General features: G+C 33.6%; 2 protein-coding genes across 2 annotated transcripts; one reads left to right on the top strand and one right to left on the bottom strand.

Annotated features, from left to right (window-relative positions):
- Positions 1 to 1,000: 1,000 nt before the first annotated feature.
- LOC106667754 lies at positions 1,001 to 7,052 on the top strand. The gene is made up of 9 exons (XM_014395898.1): positions 1,001 to 1,236; positions 1,311 to 1,450; positions 1,523 to 1,714; positions 2,319 to 2,537; positions 2,593 to 2,853; positions 2,909 to 3,163; positions 3,528 to 3,663; positions 3,751 to 3,901; positions 6,894 to 7,052. The coding sequence occupies exons 2-9, from the start codon at positions 1,430 to 1,432 to the stop codon at positions 7,003 to 7,005; spliced, it is 1,347 nt and encodes a 448-aa protein (XP_014251384.1). The 5' UTR covers positions 1,001 to 1,236; positions 1,311 to 1,429; the 3' UTR covers positions 7,006 to 7,052.
- Positions 7,053 to 8,367: 1,315 nt separating this feature from the next.
- Positions 8,368 to 17,053, bottom strand: LOC106667732 (sphingosine-1-phosphate phosphatase 2-like). The gene is made up of 6 exons (XM_014395859.2): positions 15,878 to 17,053; positions 12,333 to 12,496; positions 12,168 to 12,257; positions 11,929 to 12,101; positions 9,922 to 10,058; positions 8,368 to 9,864 (listed from the first exon to the last, which is right to left on the bottom strand). The coding sequence occupies exons 1-6, from the start codon at positions 16,239 to 16,241 to the stop codon at positions 9,584 to 9,586; spliced, it is 1,209 nt and encodes a 402-aa protein (XP_014251345.1). The 5' UTR covers positions 16,242 to 17,053; the 3' UTR covers positions 8,368 to 9,583.
- Positions 17,054 to 18,165: the final 1,112 nt, after the last annotated feature.

Raw genomic sequence — 18,165 nt, 5'->3', positions numbered from 1 at the left:
TAATTGGAGTAATATCTTGTATTATTAAACTAATATTGTGTATTTCTGGTCCCGTTTAAGTACAACTTTTTGATGGTGGCGTCCACTGCAATCCGGCCTTCTGAAGCTAAAAATGCATTAAAAAACATTATTAAAAGAAAATGGCAGCATCGACGGGCCAGTTGGGCAGAGATATCACGAGCACTGCCAATAAGTGGCCCTCAGAGGATCTTATTTTATCCTCACATGATTAAGGATAAGCCATGCGAGGTTGACACACAGGCACTTTTGGTCCAAAGCAAGCGCATCTGTCAAGCACGTAGAGAAAGGTTGCTCGATGTGTCCCACTTATTAATTTTAGCTGTTTCTTGGCTCAATATACAGAGGTTCTACAAATGCCACACGGCAGCAATTACTTGGGTCCATGTTTCGATTTTTGGAAGAAACAGGGCTACTTTATTCAATACAGTACTGATATATGTACTGTTTTGTGTACTCCAGTGTGTGTTATTAGTGAATGTATATATTTGCCTGAATGCGTAGTTTAAGCGGGCTGATGGAGGAATACCGAGTGCCTCACCACCCTGAGTGAATCGCATTAAAATAGGAAAGAACGTATTTAAGAGTGAATGAAAGTGAGATTGGGAGACCAACGTCGGTGGCTGGATGGAGAAGAGGTCTGACCCTGGATTGCACCCAGGGTTGGTGATTCTCGACATCGTAAATTTCACAAAAGCCGGAATTGCCGTATATGTTTATACATGTATGTGCAAATTTAGCTTATATAAATCAGTAATATCAACTTGTCTTATTAGGAAAACTTTCATTCAGCTTTTTCTTTTGTTAAAAAATGATCAATTTTAACAAAAACATATGTAAAAATAAATCCAATTCTTCTCCAACTACATATCTTATTGTTATTTTTGATATAATATTCTTTCTTAACTTATTAGTAATATTACATGTGTGATGGTACAGTATCGTTTTATTTTCAAATGTATTTTTCTTTAAAACCATTTGTTATTTTCAGCTGGTAGTAGTTTTTGTTGTTCATTTTTATCATTAATTTTATACACACCTTGTGTTTCTTTTTTTCCCCTTTAATTTGTTTGTATCAGACGAATAAATTATATTCTATAAATATGATTTAATTTATGTGTTCTCTCTCGTTCTTCATGCGAATTTTCGTTAGGTTCTAATTTTTCTGTTGAGGCTTAAATTATTTTATTATTAACCGACAAGACATGCAGAACACAGGTAAAAATAAATTAATTAAAAATGATAAGAATATAGTAAAAAGATCGGATATATCGAGAGATTTTATTTTACAGGTGGTTGAAAATCATTACCATGATATTGCAGAAATTATATGAAAACCTATTTGTTAATTTTTCTTATCGAGTAAATATAGAAAAATTAAATGATGTTAGACTGAGCTGTGATAATTATAATGACCAGTGATAATTTTAACGTAAGGAATTCAATATTTATTTAAGAAGTTTTCTCATAATTTTTCTATTCTAATTATTTCTAATAATTCTAGGCTAAACATGGACTTGTAGAATTCAAGTCTTTGTTTAAACCGCAAGATCTGAAGAGGATGTGCCCAGAAAGGAAAAAAGAGAAAGTCGAAGATGAATGTGTTCACACTTTGTCGAGCCAAATCATATCTCTGATTTCTTCTTTCAAAAATCCTGGCATAAACTCAAATTCAAAATTGGAACCGGCCGCTCATGTGAGCTTAAGCTTTAAATTAAAAATCATTGCCAGTCTTACCATTTAATGATAACAATAATTTCAATTAATTATTATTTTTATCTAAGGTCTTGGTTGAGATGAAAAGTTAGTATCTGCTCTAACCACTTGAGATATAGTGACTTTGATCTCCTTCTTCTCAACCAAGACCTTAAATAAAAAGAATAATTAATTGAAATAATTAATGTGGTCAATTATGAATTAATATAATAATTAAAAAGAAGTAACGACTTTGCTAACAGCTCCTTATGGCCACTTCACAAGTCGCTCAGAATCAAATCCTGATTATACATTTGAAAAAAAAAAAAAAAAAAGAAAAGAAAAACGATAGAAAATTCAAACGGTTGTAGGTTTAGATGAGGAGTTGATGTCTGAATGGATCAAAGTCACGACAGCTCAAGTGGTTAGAAGAGCGGCTTTATTGAGCCGAAGGTCATGGGTTCGAATCTCACTCATGACACGAACTTTTTCATCTCAACCAAGACCTTATATAAAAAGAATAATTAATTGAAATAAATTATATGGTCAATTATGACCACTAAACATATATGGTATAATAATATTCTTTCATCATTAATAATTAGGAATTTAAAGTTGCAAAGATGAAAAACAACCTGTTGGCTAATAACAATGATACGTCAAAAGAGAGTTATTTAAATGAAAACACTGCAAAGTTTCTTGAATTGATCAAAGAGAACAATGATCTTAAAGCGGAAAATAAAAAACTGAAATTAGAATTGAACGAATGGGCATCTTGGTATGAAGACTTAAAAAAGACTTTGTCCTCTTTTCCATCCGTAGAGGTAACACTTTCAAAATGATTAATATAAAATGTAATATTCACGAGTCTTATTGTAGGAATTTAACAATAAAATAAGGACGGACAATAAATTGACTAAAATGCTGATTGAGTCGCAGAAGAAATTGAGAGCGGCGCACATGGTGATTTCTTCTTTGAATCAGACTAAAAATGATCTAGAAACAAAACTAAATAAGGCCTCGGGGGAAACTGTAAAATGCACCTGCATGACGCAAAGCAAATATTTTAATAACAACGCTACTCTTTCTTCTTCGAGTCAATATACTTTGACTTGTCACCATTCTAGGGATTCAGAGAAGGTGAATTGGCAGTTCAAATATTTTTCAATGAATCAACCTTGAATCTTCTTCACAGGAATTTATTAAAAGCAGCTGCGAACAGAGTGAATCTACGTCAGAGGAATTGCTTATAGAACAAGAATCATCTATAAATATATCTTCGAACAATTTGGAGTCTAGCAATTGTCAATGCCAGAGTGACAGCAGTGTTTCTTGGTTGGAGGTATCTGACAAAAGCAAAAATTCTACGGAGCAGCTGTCACGTCAACACAGGCCATGCGATACGAGTACATCATCTACTAGATTCACCCAAGATGATACATTTTTAAAAGTATGTAGATGTACAAAAACTGACTTATCCAACTGTTTTGCTCGATAATTTAGTTTATAAATTAAAATAAATGTTATTAACAATTTTCTTTGAAAACTCTGAGGAATTGTGGTCAGATTAAATATGTTTAGGGATGACTAAAGCACTATCCTGCCAGGCTACTTACTCCAGAGCACGGGGAGGAGTTCAACCTGCAGTTTTTAGTGTGTATATCTCAATATAGAGCCACAAGGCCAGGGAATTGTTTTTATAGTCGAAATAGAAATTGATTATTGTTAGTCGGCCTACAGTGTTTTTGTTTTTATAGTGTAAACAATCTAACGCTGCTAATTACATTTCATTAGAAAAGCCTATTTCTGTTTAGACCGATGCACCAGCAGTGAAGGCCGAGGTGATGAAAATAATGAAGGAACGAGGGATAACCAAGAAAAAGTATTTGCAAGAATTAACACAGGGGAAAAACAGAATGTTTGAGAAAATTAAAACCATAGAATTAACACGTAAATGTTTTTTGGTTTTGTTTTATATTTGAGGGAAAAATTTTATAACCAGCCCCTTTTTAAAAGTAGTTTTGTTTTTGTTTTTAGAAGAACGACTAGAGAATGAACTCAATGGGTATAAAATGGAGTTCTGTGATATACAAGATGAAATTGCGACGTTGAGATCTGAAGATCATATAAAACACGACAAACAAATTACATCGCTTATTACAAATCAAAAGAAGCTTACCAACATGATGTAAGACCATAGATGTTTGTAAAAATTAGATATGTGTTGGACAAACAATCGCTTAAAAAACATAATAAAACCAAAACCTTAACAACAAGGGGGGGGGATGCATTTTTAAAACTGCAGGAAAAACAATGTACCACTCGCTTAAAGAGACTCTGATGTAATTGTCCATTTTCACCAAATTTTTTGGTAAGCACTGGCAAATACTTCAAAATCTATTCTACTCAAGAGAAAGTTATGTGGGTAAAGCAATATTATAGTGTAATTTGGTCATTTCTGATCACTTTGGTCTGCTCATCCTCGCTGGGTTGGTTTGACAGCTGCCTTTCAGCATTTCATTAACTTCAGTGCGTCAGTGTGATCCGTAACGACCAAATTGCAATTTCACCAGCCCTACCAACCATTTAAGTTTTCTCAGAGTGGCAGGAAAATTTAAAGAACCACCATTGTTCCATTATGCAAGTTATTAACATCTTCAAATCTAGTAGGAATGTGAAATTAGTTCGTAGAAAAATTCATCACCAGTGAGGACTAAGCACACCTCGACTTCTTTCTGTACCGCTACATAAACTATAAAATTAAGACAGACCATACCAACATAAACATTTGATGTCTTGCCAGTAAAACTGAGAACTTATTTAGAGGGTTGGTGATGGAGAAAAGAACCGAGTCTTTCTTGAAGTCTCCATGCAACACTATAAACATGGGCGTGGCTAGCTAGAAGGGACTGATAGTCCATTTAAGCAGTTGGATGGGTTTTTTCTCTTGAAAAACGCACACCTGTAGCTGAGCCTTTCTGTATTTTATATGTATACAGCATTGTATATTTTACATGCATTTAGATAAATTTTTTGGACGCTTCTTCACATACCTCAGCTAGCAGTCTTCCCATCCTTATAAAGTCGACATTTAAACCTATTTCACTCTTTTATATACGCTTATCTGTAGTTGATTATTCGGAAATCGTGACCGCATCTCACGATTTCCGAATAATCATCAACTAACGGTCACTAATCACCACACACTTATCTGTAGTAATTATTTTCGTTTTCATGTACTCTTCAAAGTTTTATACTTTTTTAGTTTACACACTGTTTGTTTTAGTATGTGGCTTCAGCCTGGCAGATGGTTTTACCATGCCTGCCTTAAAATATTCATTTCATTTTGTTTAGTATAATTTTTTGTTTCTAAATAAACTAATTACTGATTTATATAAGATCACCTCTGCATTTGCATATATAATTACCTATCACTTCTTTGCTTGTGGGGAATCCAGATTTTGTGTAATTTGCAATAAATTATTGGGAATCACGGTAGTCAAGAGGTTAGGGCATCCGACTCATATTTGCCATTCTTGATGTTCTGGGATCAATTCCTGGCAGAGCCCATGGCTTTTTAATAGACAATAAAAAGAAAAAAATGTATTGTGTGATTTAACCCCTCATCTCTGACACTCAACAAGTAGTTGGATGGACATTAATCCTCCTAACCGACAGGAATTACTTTACTTTTACTTTTACAATAAATAAAAAACCTCAAGAATCATCCACTCATGGTGTTGGCAGTTCGGAGTCAACTTTCAGCCAGCAAGGTTGGGTCTGTCAACAGCTAGGTCATTTCATCTCCCGACATGATCAGTTTCCACTCTCTCTCTCTCTCTCTCACTCTTAAATGCATTTTTCCTATTTATACGCCATTCACTCAGTTGGTTAAGTAATATAATTGAGGTTCGGTACTCAATAGTCAGCCATCAGCCTTCTCACACTACACCTTCATGCTAATACATACATTCACTATCAACACACACTAGAGGATACAAAACCATACATATATCCAATTTGGTCTAAAAAAAAAGTCCTTATGTCAACCTTCCATGGCCTATCCTTAATCGAGTAAGGATAACCCTGACTTAACATTTTGCTATCGGCACTCTCACACTATACATTCATGCTAATAAATTCCTTCAGTCTTGATATATACAAAGAAACACAATATGCAATATCAAGTACTATATACAGTTAAACAATCTTGTTTCCTCTACAAACTGAAACAGAGAATCCAGATACTCGCTGCCCTGCTCAAGCACAATTCTCAAATTGGGTGGCTTTCCTGCATGTTTTCTATATTGAGCCAACAAATTGCACCCTTCAAATACGGTGGGACACATCCACCAGCCTTTCTCTACCTGCCAAACACATGTGGGCTTTGGTCCAAAAATAAGTGTCCATGTGACAATCTGCATGGCCTATTTTAAACCTGGTGAGGATGACCCTTCGAGTCAGATCCTCCAAGGTCAAACCTGGTGAGGATGACCCTTCGAGTCAGATCCTCCAAGGTCTACTTACCAACAGTGTTCTTGATATGTGAGAGTTTCTCTGCTGATCCAGCCCATTGATGCTGACACTTTCTACTTCTTACTTAATATTCTGCCATCACTCTCACACAACACATTCACACTAATAAATACCTTAATTAATTGTAATGTATTAATTTGTCAAGCGGACCACGAAATTACTGAATCTAATAAATAACGAAAAATGGCAAAAAGGAGGGAAAATTCAAAAGGAGTTGGGATGGAAAGTTGGTGTCTGAGTGGATGGAAGTCACGGCAGCTCAAGTGGTAGAGCAGCGGCGTCTTTAGCCGAAGGTCATGGCTTCGAATCCCACTTGTGACACTGACTTTTTTATCTCAATACCTTACTTAAATATTAATTGATTGAAACTAATAAATACATTGAGTCTTAATACGTACAAGGCGAATTATGTATAAAGTGCTACTATATACAGTAAAACAGACCTATTTCCTCTAAAAATTGAAACAGGGGACCTAGATTTTCACTGCCACGTTCAAGAAAAATTCTCATATATGGTGGAATCTAAACAACTGTACAGTTTTCATGGTAGTAAATGTTAAAAAAAAAAAAAAAAAAAAAAAAAATTGCGTACAAATCCAGATTCTAGTGATAACAGTCGCTAATATTGATTTTATATTTTTCAGTTATGAAAATGAGAAGCAAATTGAACTGATTTCTTCGAAAAGGAAAAACTGTCTGAAGTCCTACTTTTGCATGAATCAATTTATCGAATTCCTCCAGGGGATGAAATGTTAAATTTTGAATTAGACAAAAATATGTAGAATAAAGAATATAAACTTGAACTCTTTTTAAATTTTTCTACAGACCAAAATGTCCATAAAAAATATGCCCATCCCTCATTAGAGACGGGATCGGGAAAAATAAATACCCGTTAAACATTAATGAAGAAATAAGTATGAAAGATGGGGCACCAGACATTCTATTTTTAACAAATACAATGAAAAAAATAAAGAGGAAGGAATCAAAGATGGATTATAAAAAATAAAATAATAATAAAACTCCCCAGCACAAGAGAAGAGAGGAAAACCAAAACTTAACCATACCAACCTACCCTGAACCAATAGAGACCACAAAGAGGGTTGGCTTTGTGTTCAATAAAATAAAAAATAAAATACTCTCAAATCTTAACATACGAAAATAACACCTTTATTAAAAACTAACAAACAAAATTAACATATCCTCTTAATAATTTTTTTTTTTTACAAGGGTTCGCAACAGCAGAGGTTATATCAACCCTCGGGGTGCTGGTTTCGGTAAAAAAACGATTTGCAAGCATGTCGGGTTCGAATCCAGCAATAACTGGATTCGAACCCAAGACCTTTACCTTACAGTGATGAGCACCGTGTCAACGCCTAAACCGTTGTGGCCACCGACGCCCCCCCTCTTAATAATTGATTAAAAACTAATCACTATGGTTAACCCACAAAATAAACAAAACTAAGAGAAATATAACTTTGTGCTCTGTGTGACTTAAAAATCTAGCAAGACAAAAACAAGCCTCGTCCATATCGAACACAGAACTTATGTTTTGGTAGCTGCTGCTGCCTGTGACAATCAAACAGTTTTTCCAGAGCTTTCTTCCTAGCCCCGACGGTGAGAAATTCGTCCTCCTTACTGCAGCCCTGAATCCTTTTTCAGGAATCCCTCATCCAGGAGGATGTCTTCGGCTACACATAAAGAGGAAGACCCAATGAACTGCCTTCTATTTTTTCAGGCCTACTGGACTTTTTGCCTCCTGACTCGTCCCAGTTAGTTGGAAAATACTCCCAGGACCCATCCTGATCCCTTGATCCAGGATGGCCTGTTGCGCAAGAGGAGGAATTAGGAAAATACGGTGAAACAATGGCCAGTCTGTCTCATTGAGCCACCTAATTCGACTCCTATGCTGTTGTTACCCTCTTATCGCTGCTCCTTCTCTCCGCTCTGCCGCATCTTATTTTCTCTTTTTTATTTTATTTTTAAGTAAACATTTTTGTGTACAAAACCAAGCATTGTTTATACATGACAACTTTGGTCCTGACCTGGATGTTTTCTTTTCCCTGACATTCCTCTTTTATTTTATTTACAAGAAATAGTGTTTATCCAATAGAGTACAGCTTTATTTTAACAAAAAATTTATTTATTTATGAACAAAAATAACAGTTACAAAGGTACAAATGTTTAACGGGGCAAATAATTTTATGATTATTTGGTACAAATTGTTCAAAACGCAGATTGGAATGTGAAAATGAAAAGAGAGCCAGGCTCGCTTAAAATTTGTTTCAAGTGATGGGTAAATTGTCATAATCACATCTCGAAAGGCTACTTATTTTTAAATTAATACTAATTAGTGTAAAATTTTGGTTTACAATTCATTAATTACAACAATAATAACAACCGGATAATTAAAAACAAATATTTACATTTTTCTTTTTATTTGCTGGAATTGTTTTATCCAGCATGACAGCCTTGAAATTAAGTGCACTTAACGTTGTAAACTCTTTTAAAAGTAATTGTAGGAAGTACTTTCTTTACAAGTTTCAATGCCGGATAACTTTCAACAAAGGCATCTGACAGCAAATTTTGTGTAAAAAAGTGTTTAAACTATTTGAGGTAGACTAGAAAAAATATTCGTGGAAAAAGTAGATATGCAACTTTTCTAATGATAGTGCATAAAAGAGTAAAATCTAATTGATTATTATTCTGAACTTATTACAATAAATTACTAATAGGACATGTGATGTTTAATAATTAATTTTTTGAGCAACTAGCTTAGCATAGTAATATGTTATTTCTTAATTCTTTTTTCATAATTAGTCATTTTGTTTTATTAATGATAATAAAAAAATTTAATAAATATATCACAATACAAATAAATTGGAAGAATCAATCTTTAGTTCTGAGGTTAGAAAAGATGAATGGATAATAGAAACAAGTTTGCCAACAGATGCTCAGATAGAGTGAAAAATAAGAAAATATATTTTTTTAAACTGGTGTCAATTATACCCTGTTTGCTACAATGATTCAATCTGGTTGAATGGAATGTGACTGCAGAGTTATTTTGAAACATGGCACAGAACTAAAACTTTAAAAAATACTAGAAACAGGGAAAAAGAACTATTTTTTGAACGAATCATTGATTATTACAGGTTTAATTAGGAAAGAGAGACAAGAAAAATATTCAAAAACTACTGTAATGATTCTATATCAATTGGATTTACGTTCTATTATTTGATATAAACTAGCATTGGAGATATCAATTGATTATAGTATAATAAAAGCTTGAAAATTTTGTTAAATATCATTTAAAGGTAATGAAATAACCCACGTACAGTCAGATTTCAGTGTGAAACGTTGGACGTTCAATTCCCAACAGTGAGAAAACTGATGGCAGCAGATACAGTGTATTGAATCCGATTGAGGAGTAGGTGATGAACTTGTAGCAGAGTTCAACGGTGTTCTTTGTAGACGATGCGGTCGTGTGGACGGTTTTTTTCAATTCGTTAGCATTTAACCGGAGAAAGAAACACAATGTTGCATACGAGGCGGATTTGCAAATTGCTCTCGTCGCGAGAATACAACTGAAGCCGAGTGCACATCGCAATAAAGTCAGCCCTGTAATATAAATATTCAATAATAGAAATAATGCTTCCACCAGGGGTCTTTTCATACCAATCATTTCGTACGATGGCCAAATTATTTCATAAGGAGGAGACGCTTTCGGCTCAGACATCGTGCCGAGTTGATAATTGGTCCATGCACCAATGTGGACACCGATGCAGACACTTATGATCATAGTAGTGTCTTGTCTGTAAATTATTGAGGACAAATATTTCTTCATGGAGAGCTCAAATAATTTCCAGTCTTGGACAATATACAATGACAGGCAAAAAATTCCACCCAATTGATTTTTTTTTTCATTTTTTCAAAAAAAGAAAATTCTGTGCTCAATTTGTCTCATTGTTTTTGCCAATAAATATTTGTTTATGATATGTTTTAAATTGGGAATATCAATTAGAGGTAAACACACTTAATCTTTAATCTAAAACAAGGATAAAGAATTTTTTAATATATACTTTTTATGGAATTTAAAATGTTTATTCAGTCTCACATGAATTCTGAAGCAATAAACCTTTTTAGTCTTCATCTTTGTTTTCTTAATTTCAATTTTTAAACTTAAAAATGCCACTTAGTGTTGAGGATGTTGCGGATTGATGATGGACGTTCCATCAGGTATGCAGCTATTACCAACGGTGTTTCCTACGAAACACTGTGAGACGTCGTTAGACGTTTTCGAGAAACTGAGTCCAACCATAGACCATAGGTTCTGGATGCCCTAGGGTAACAGAACCACAGGACGACCATTTTTTGACTTTGAGCATTTTGCGAAACCGGAACCTTACTGTTGTTCAAGCGATTCATCAGCTCCAGGAAGTTCGAGGTGTCTAAATTTCTGAACGCACTGCTCGAAGAAGATTAAATCAGTATGGGCTGATGGCTTTTTGCCCTGTAAGAGGACCAGAATTGACCAGAACACACAGGTCTTGCAAGGCTTCCATTTGCTCAAGAACACAGCCATTGGTCTGCTGTACTTTTTATAGATGAGTGTAGATTACTCTACGATCTCCAGATGGGTGTGAAAGAATGTGGAGAAGGCGAAAAGAAAGATACAAAGCCTGAAATTTTTGTCAGAGGCGACTTTTTCAACGTATCTCAGTGATGGTGTGGGCAGGAATTTCAATGGAGAGTCGCACACAGTTGGTTGTTGTTCATGGAGGGTCTTTGACGGCCACTTGCTATGCGGATAAAATTTTGAAACATTATGCACTGCCTATCCTCGATGAAATCAGCGACAATCCTACTCTAATGCACGATAATGTCCGTCCACATGTCGCATTGTACAAATGTACCTTCAACAGCATAACATCAGTGTCTTAGGCTGCCCAGAATGTTCTCCAGACTTGAATCCCAACAAACATTTATGGGATTATCTCAAAAGACGAATAAGAGCACGTCCATCACTGATACAATCCACAATCTTGAAAGGACTCTTCGTGAAGAATGGGCTAACCTCCAGCAAAAAAACATTTCCAGACTGATGGAAAGTATGCCGAAGCATCTTTGAGTTGTAATTAAGGCAAATCGAAGAAATATTGAAATGTTAAATAAAAATCTAAAACAAATTTTATCTGGTGTCTTTGTCCCATTTTCCTTAGCAATTTACTTTTTTTTTTTTTTTCTTTTTTCTTTTTTAAGGCAAAGATTCAATTATTAAACATTAAAAAACGTGAAACTTTGATTAATATATAAAAATGTATACAAATCAAGTTATAATATTAGTGGGTGGAATTTTTTGCCTGTCAGTGTATGTATTGGTTATGTGCATAAGTTTTTTTCTTTCTTCAAATTTTGATTTTAATCCTTATAAAGGCAATCTAAGATTACCTGCTAGTCATGTTAGATATAGGGAGGGAAAAACCCCATTAAAAGAGGTTGTTAAGAAAGGGCTAGTTGATACCAAAAGACAGTCTAGAACAACTGCGATGCATACAACATGGAAGCAGATAAAATTCACTTGAAGCATTACTTACCATAAACGAAAAAACTTATGCACATACTCAATTTTTATTTATTTATGTTTTTTAATAGACTTTTATATAACAAATGGGAAAAATTTACCTTGTTGGAGTCCAAATGTTCGTTTTAGGGTAAAAAGCTATTATGAGCACACTTCCAGTTATAAGTATCATAGGCGCCCAGCGGTTGGTCAGCCAGAAATGATCCATGTTGTCGACGATCGGCACAACCGGTATCATCAATATCAATGCCAATATAAGTCCTACAATTACATCCTTAAAAAAAAGAGTTAATATTTCAAGAATCTTTATGATTTATACTGCAAGGGATAGATCACATACCAAGACCGTATGCATACCCAAGTACAGCCTGCTCACGGATATTACAGAACACCATAAAACCGCAATTAAAAGACCGACAATAAATGGATACTATATAAAATCAAAACAAACACAGACAAAAGTTATGTTTTAGTTTAATTGAAAGATCGATTAAATCAGAGACACCTCATATCTTTGCGATGTGTAGAAAAGAACGGAGAACGGTATCGATACTCCGACCATGGCGTGAGTAGATGGCATGCCATATTCTAGAGCCCATTTTTGCTGCAATCTGAAAACAGGTGGGCTGGCAGGTCTTGGCCAGCAGATAATATCTTTTATTCCCTGACCTGAAACAAACAAAAACAAGATGGTTAATGAAATGAAAAATTTTATTGTTAACAATTTTTTGACCTTGTGCTTCTACATTAGCTGTGGAAATAGTCACATGCTGAGAGGACAACGCCGGCCAGGCTTCCAGGGCCTGCCAACCCAGCTTCAACCGATGAGTGGGGGAGAAGATGGCAGACTTGCTCATTTATTTTTCTTTTAATTATAATGTTGGAATTTTCATTATAGAGGTCTTTTGGATATGTGAATAAAAACCTTTTGACCATTAAACCATTAAAAAAACACCATATAACCACCGACAACAAAAAACAAAAAAAAACCATTTGTTTCAAAATAATCACGAAAAGTTCAAATCTCCAAGATGCCCAGAGCTAGTATGCTCTGGAAGCCTGACCCACACCCATGAGATAGTAGCAACCAACCTGACCACCCCCAAAACACACACCCAATACCATCCCCACTGCATGCCCTCAGAAAACGTAGTATTGTACATATTTAATAACAAAAATATGTAGGGAATGAAACAAACTATAACAATATAATATTACTTAATATTATTCAATTAATTAAGGTTTTAAGTTGAGCTAAAATGTCAGTGTCATGAGCGGGATTCGAACCCACAACCCTCGGCTTGATACGCCGCTACTCTACCACTTCAATTCCCGGGTTCGAATCCCGCTCGTGACACTGACTTTTTATCTCAACTTAAAACCTTAATTAATTGAATGATATTAATTGGTCAAGCGGACCACGAAAAATAGTGACTTACTTAATATTATTTATATAAATTTATTATACTTTTTATCTAAGGTCTTGATTAAGATGAAAAAGCTAGAGTCACGAGCAGGATTCAAACCCACGAACTTTGTCTGAATATGCCGCTGCTCAAACCACTTGAGCTACCGTGACATCGATCCACATGGATACTAACTCCTCAACCTACAACCTTTAGCATTTTCCCTCTTTTTGCGGTATTTTCAAATATCATGTAATCAGGACTCAATTGTTGGTGACTTATGCAGACACGGGTAACTGTTAGGAAGTAACTACTTCTGTAATTATTATATCAATCCATATATGTAAGTACTAGTTATAATTGACCGTATTAATTATTTAAATTAATTATTCTTTTTACCTAAGATCTTGGTGGTCTTAAGACACGATAGCTTATGGTTAATGGAAGCAGCATGTTGAGCAGAAGGTCATGGGTTCAAATCCTGCTCATGCCACTAGCTTTTCCATCTCAACCAAAACCTTAGATAAAAAGTACAATTAATTTAAATAATTAATAATGTCAATTATGACTAATAAATACGTACATAGATTATTTTTTGTTTCTTCTTCAGGACGTTTCTGTACCTTAGATTTTGAGTTCAAAAAATGCGTTGATGTAGTTCGTGATCCTGCTCATCAGGATAAAACAAATGAAAATTTTAGTTTCATTTGTTTTATTTTAATAACATTTTTAATTATATTATTTTTCATAATTTTTTAACAATGTTGCCTTTTAACTTTTACACTATTTTATAGTTGCAATGATTTTTTAATGTTTTTATTACATTATTTTTAATAATCAATAAAATATAATAATTAATTTTAACTTTTAAATAACTAATTTAGCCCTGGCTTCAGGAGGAAAGCATATATGGCTCAAAAATAATCTTAGTGAAACTTACTACATGGACATTTATGCTTGTTTGTTAGGTTTGTATGTGCTGTTACTATCACAAAGAAATAAATACTCTTTTTTGTCTCCTTGTAAGTAACCCTTACGAGGAGGAGTTTATTCAAGCCGTTCCCATTGAGTTTGTAGTATTATTTTACTTTTATTTATACTTTGTATATTTTAATTTTGTACACTTTTGGCATATTATTTTAATGAAATTATTTACTGTATTTAACATTTGTTATTATTTACTTATATAACATTTATTTTCACTAAAAGAAAACAAATAGATTTTACAGTTAGTTAAAAATTATGAGTACATTGCATTAAATTAAATCGGTCCATTTTATTTATATAATTAATAAAATCTTTTGGATGACTGTTTTGTTTTAAAATTTATTTGGATGTCAGTTGTTATTCTATCTTTGACAGACTTTTTGTCCATTCCCCTCATTGCTATTTTCCCATTCTTGATTCCATTTTTTGATTATCCTTTATCTAATTTGTTTCTACACACTACAGTGCAGAAATAGGCTTTCTTTCGCACTCAGCTGTCCATGTATCATCTGTAGTCCTTCTTTAGCTTACAGTCATTCACTGACCACTATTACCATTAAAGCAAACAACTAACTTCAATTACTGAGGACCAATATATGCAAGAAAAGTGTCACAACTCAAAAAGGGGTAGTTTACTATATTATATTGGATTTTACAGGTTTTGTGTTTTTGCTTAAGGCAGAGAAACGAAAGACAATATTGATGGATCATGTCAGTTTTTTGGGCAACAACCATAATGCCGTGTACTTAATGCATAAAATTATTTAGACCGTGAGATGCGATCTGGTGTGATGTGGGTTTAAAAAACATTTTCTTTATTGTGCCAATGTTTCGATCTTTACTGAGATCATCTTCATTTATAAACATTGTTTAAATTATACAAATACAATGTAAGGTGGGGAAATGAATTTATACAATGATAGAAATTTTAGACTCAATGAAAGTATTTGTACGCACATTGTTTGTTTTCTGTATAGATGTGTCATTACTGATGACCATCAGTAATGATACATCTGCACAGAAAACAAACACTTTGAGTGAGGGAAATACTTTGTTTAAACTAAAATTTCTATATTGTGAACCAAATTTTATAAATTCATTTTCACATTTTACATTTATTTGTATAATTTAAACAACGTTTGTAAATCCCAGGCCTTGAAGATGATCTCAATAAAGATCGAAACGTTGGCTGCTTTATTTGAAAAATAAATCGAGGGGAATTTTATTTTTATTTTTGTAAATTGTAAATAATTGAACATTTGAAATTGTCTGATAAGAGAAAGATGAAACGGTAGTATAACCTGATGCAGAATACTACCTCGCTATCTGTTATACTTCAAGTCTGCCTACTCATCACCCGACTATTATTTTGGTCCTTTGTAATTAAATAATTAATTGTAAGAAAAGTCTAAAACTATATTAAGTATATTTTTAGCATTTTGCCGTTTTCATTCGGCTTTATTGCTTATTAAAATAGTTGTAATGATTAACGAAAGTCTTATCTGTGTTTACATTAGTTATCAATATGTAATGTTATTGTTAACGATTATTAATCATTTTATAGGGTGGCGAGGTTTCTGTGTCGGGGGTTGATTTGTGATTTGCTTGGATTGTTTAATGTCGATTGTTATAATGAAAAAATGTTAAAATGATATACCGATGCACATGATGATTGTCCAGACCATGACGACCCGGCGTCCGACGGCGCCGTCGATGTTCCAGAACCAGAACGGTATGAAAGATGCGTAGAATATCTCGTCGCCGAGCTCCGTGCCGAAAACGAACAAGTAGTACCAAAATTTGTGAGTAACTAGATAATTTTTGGATTCAACGTCCGAGCCGGATGTCGGCCCCTCTTCCGAAGCCGGTTCGCTTTGGATGATTCCATTTGGGCTGCTTTTCGACGGTGTAGTCGGCCTACGGCGTGCTTTCTCTATCTCCTCCTTCGCCCGGACGCCGAAATTGTTTTGGATCAACCGGACTAAATGCGGGTCTTTCAAATACTCGACCGTATTCCACATGGCGGGAATGGTGGTTTTATATAAATTAAATCATACATCGAATTGGGCACCCGGGCCAAACGGCACTCACTGGCAACCCCATCTCGCCTTCCTTGCGGCCCGCACCCAACACTGCATCGGTCGCCTCACGCGTCGCCTCAATCAGCCTGTGACGTCATATCGAAACGATTCCTCAAATGTGCAACAAAATTTTCAAATATGCCATACAATATGCAATAAAACCTTCAAAATGGCATATAATATTTAACAAGATTTTCAAATATGCCATATAATTGCAATAAAAAATCCTCAAATCTGACATAAAACATGCACTAAAAATCCACATATGTGTCCAATAATATGTACTAAAAACCTTCAAATATGCGACATAATATGCAATAATAAATCCTCAAATCTGACATAAAACATCCACTAAAGATCCACATTTGTATCTAATAATATGTACTAAAAACCTTCAAATATGCCATAAAAAATCCTCAAATCTGTCATATAATATGCGATAAAAAACCTTCAAATAAGCCATATAATATGGAATAAAAAAATCCTTAAATATATGTCATAAAACATGCACTAAAAATCCACATATGTGTCCAATAATATGTACTAAAAACCTTCAAATATGCCATATAATATGCAATAATAAATCCTCAAATCTGACATAAAACATCCACTAAAAATCCACATTTGTGTCCAATAATATGTACTAAAACCTTCAAACATGCCATATAATATGCCATAAAAAATCCTTAAAAATGACATAAAGAATGCACTAAAAATCCACATATGTATTAAATAATATGTACTAAAAATCCTCAAATAAGCGATATAATAAACATTAAAAAAATTTTCAAACATTCTATATAATATGCCGTAAAAAAATCCTCAAATCTGTCATATAATATGCGATAAAAAACTTTCTTTTTTTTTTTTTGCTTTGTTTTGCAAGAGTACGGACCTATGAAGTATCAGATTCCATTTTTTAGCATGACTAGAAATTCATAAAGCAGTAAATAACAAGTAACGAGAGCAATAAAGATTGATCGACACAATAAGTACTAAGAATAAAAAATTTCGGTTCGAAAACAGCAAGAGCAAAGGATAACAACAACATGAAGATAAAAAACCTTCAAATATGCCATATAATATGGAATAAAAAATCCTTAAATATGTCATAAAAACATGGACTAAAAATCCACATATATGTCAAATAATATGTACTAAAAAACCTTCAAATATGCCATATAATATGCAAATAAAAAATCCTTAAATATTACATAAAACATGCACTAAAAATTCACACATGTATTAAATAATATGTACTAAAAGTCCTCAAATAAGCGATATAATAAACATTAAAAAAATCTTCAAACATGCTATATAATATGCCGTAAAAAATCCTCAAATCTGTCATATAATATGCGATAAAAAACCTTCAAATAAGCCATATAATATGGAATAAAAAATCCTTAAATATGTCATAAAAACATGCACTAAAAATCCACATATATGTCAAATAATAAGTACTAAAAAACCTTCAAATATGCCATATAATATGCTCAATAAAAAATCCTTAAATATGACATAAAACATGCACTAAAAATTCACATATGTATTATATGCATACAAAAAAATCCTCAAACATACTATATAATATGCCATAAAAAAATCCTAAAATCTGTCATATAATATGCCATAAAAACCCTTAAAATATGCCATATAATATGGAATTTAAAAAATTCTCAAATATGACATAAATCATGCACTAAAAAATTCACAAATGTTGTATCGAATTCCCCAAATATGCAATAAAATTTTCAAATAAGCCATATAATATGCAATAAAAACCCTAAAACAATGTGTAGAGATTAGTACCGTTAATCGATTGTTATTCAGATATCGTGAGATGCGGTCGGGTGTGATGTAG

Source organism: Cimex lectularius, unplaced genomic scaffold, assembly GCF_000648675.2.
Source record: "Cimex lectularius strain Harlan isolate CLEC.00 unplaced genomic scaffold, Clec_2.1 scaffold200, whole genome shotgun sequence".
Lineage (NCBI taxonomy): Eukaryota > Metazoa > Arthropoda > Insecta > Hemiptera > Cimicidae > Cimex > Cimex lectularius.
This window is presented reverse-complemented; position numbering and strand designations above follow the sequence as displayed.

Excerpts from the sequence above, each read along its gene's own strand:
- LOC106667754 (XM_014395898.1), top strand. The coding sequence starts at position 1,430 with ATGACCAGTGATAATTTTAAC. Across the intron at positions 1,451-1,522 it reads TGACCAGTGATAATTTTAAC|GCTAAACATGGACTTGTAGA; the intron begins GTAAGGAATTCA and ends TAATAATTCTAG. Across the intron at positions 3,164-3,527 it reads AAGATGATACATTTTTAAAA|ACCGATGCACCAGCAGTGAA; the intron begins GTATGTAGATGT and ends ATTTCTGTTTAG.
- LOC106667732 (XM_014395859.2), bottom strand. The coding sequence starts at position 16,241 with ATGTGGAATACGGTCGAGTATTTGAAAGACCCGCATTTAGTCCGGTTG. Across the intron at positions 12,497-15,877 it reads GACAATCATCATGTGCATCG|GTCAGGGAATAAAAGATATT; the intron begins GTATATCATTTT and ends TGTTTGTTTCAG. Across the intron at positions 12,258-12,332 it reads ACACATCGCAAAGATATGAG|TATCCATTTATTGTCGGTCT; the intron begins GTGTCTCTGATT and ends GATTTTATATAG.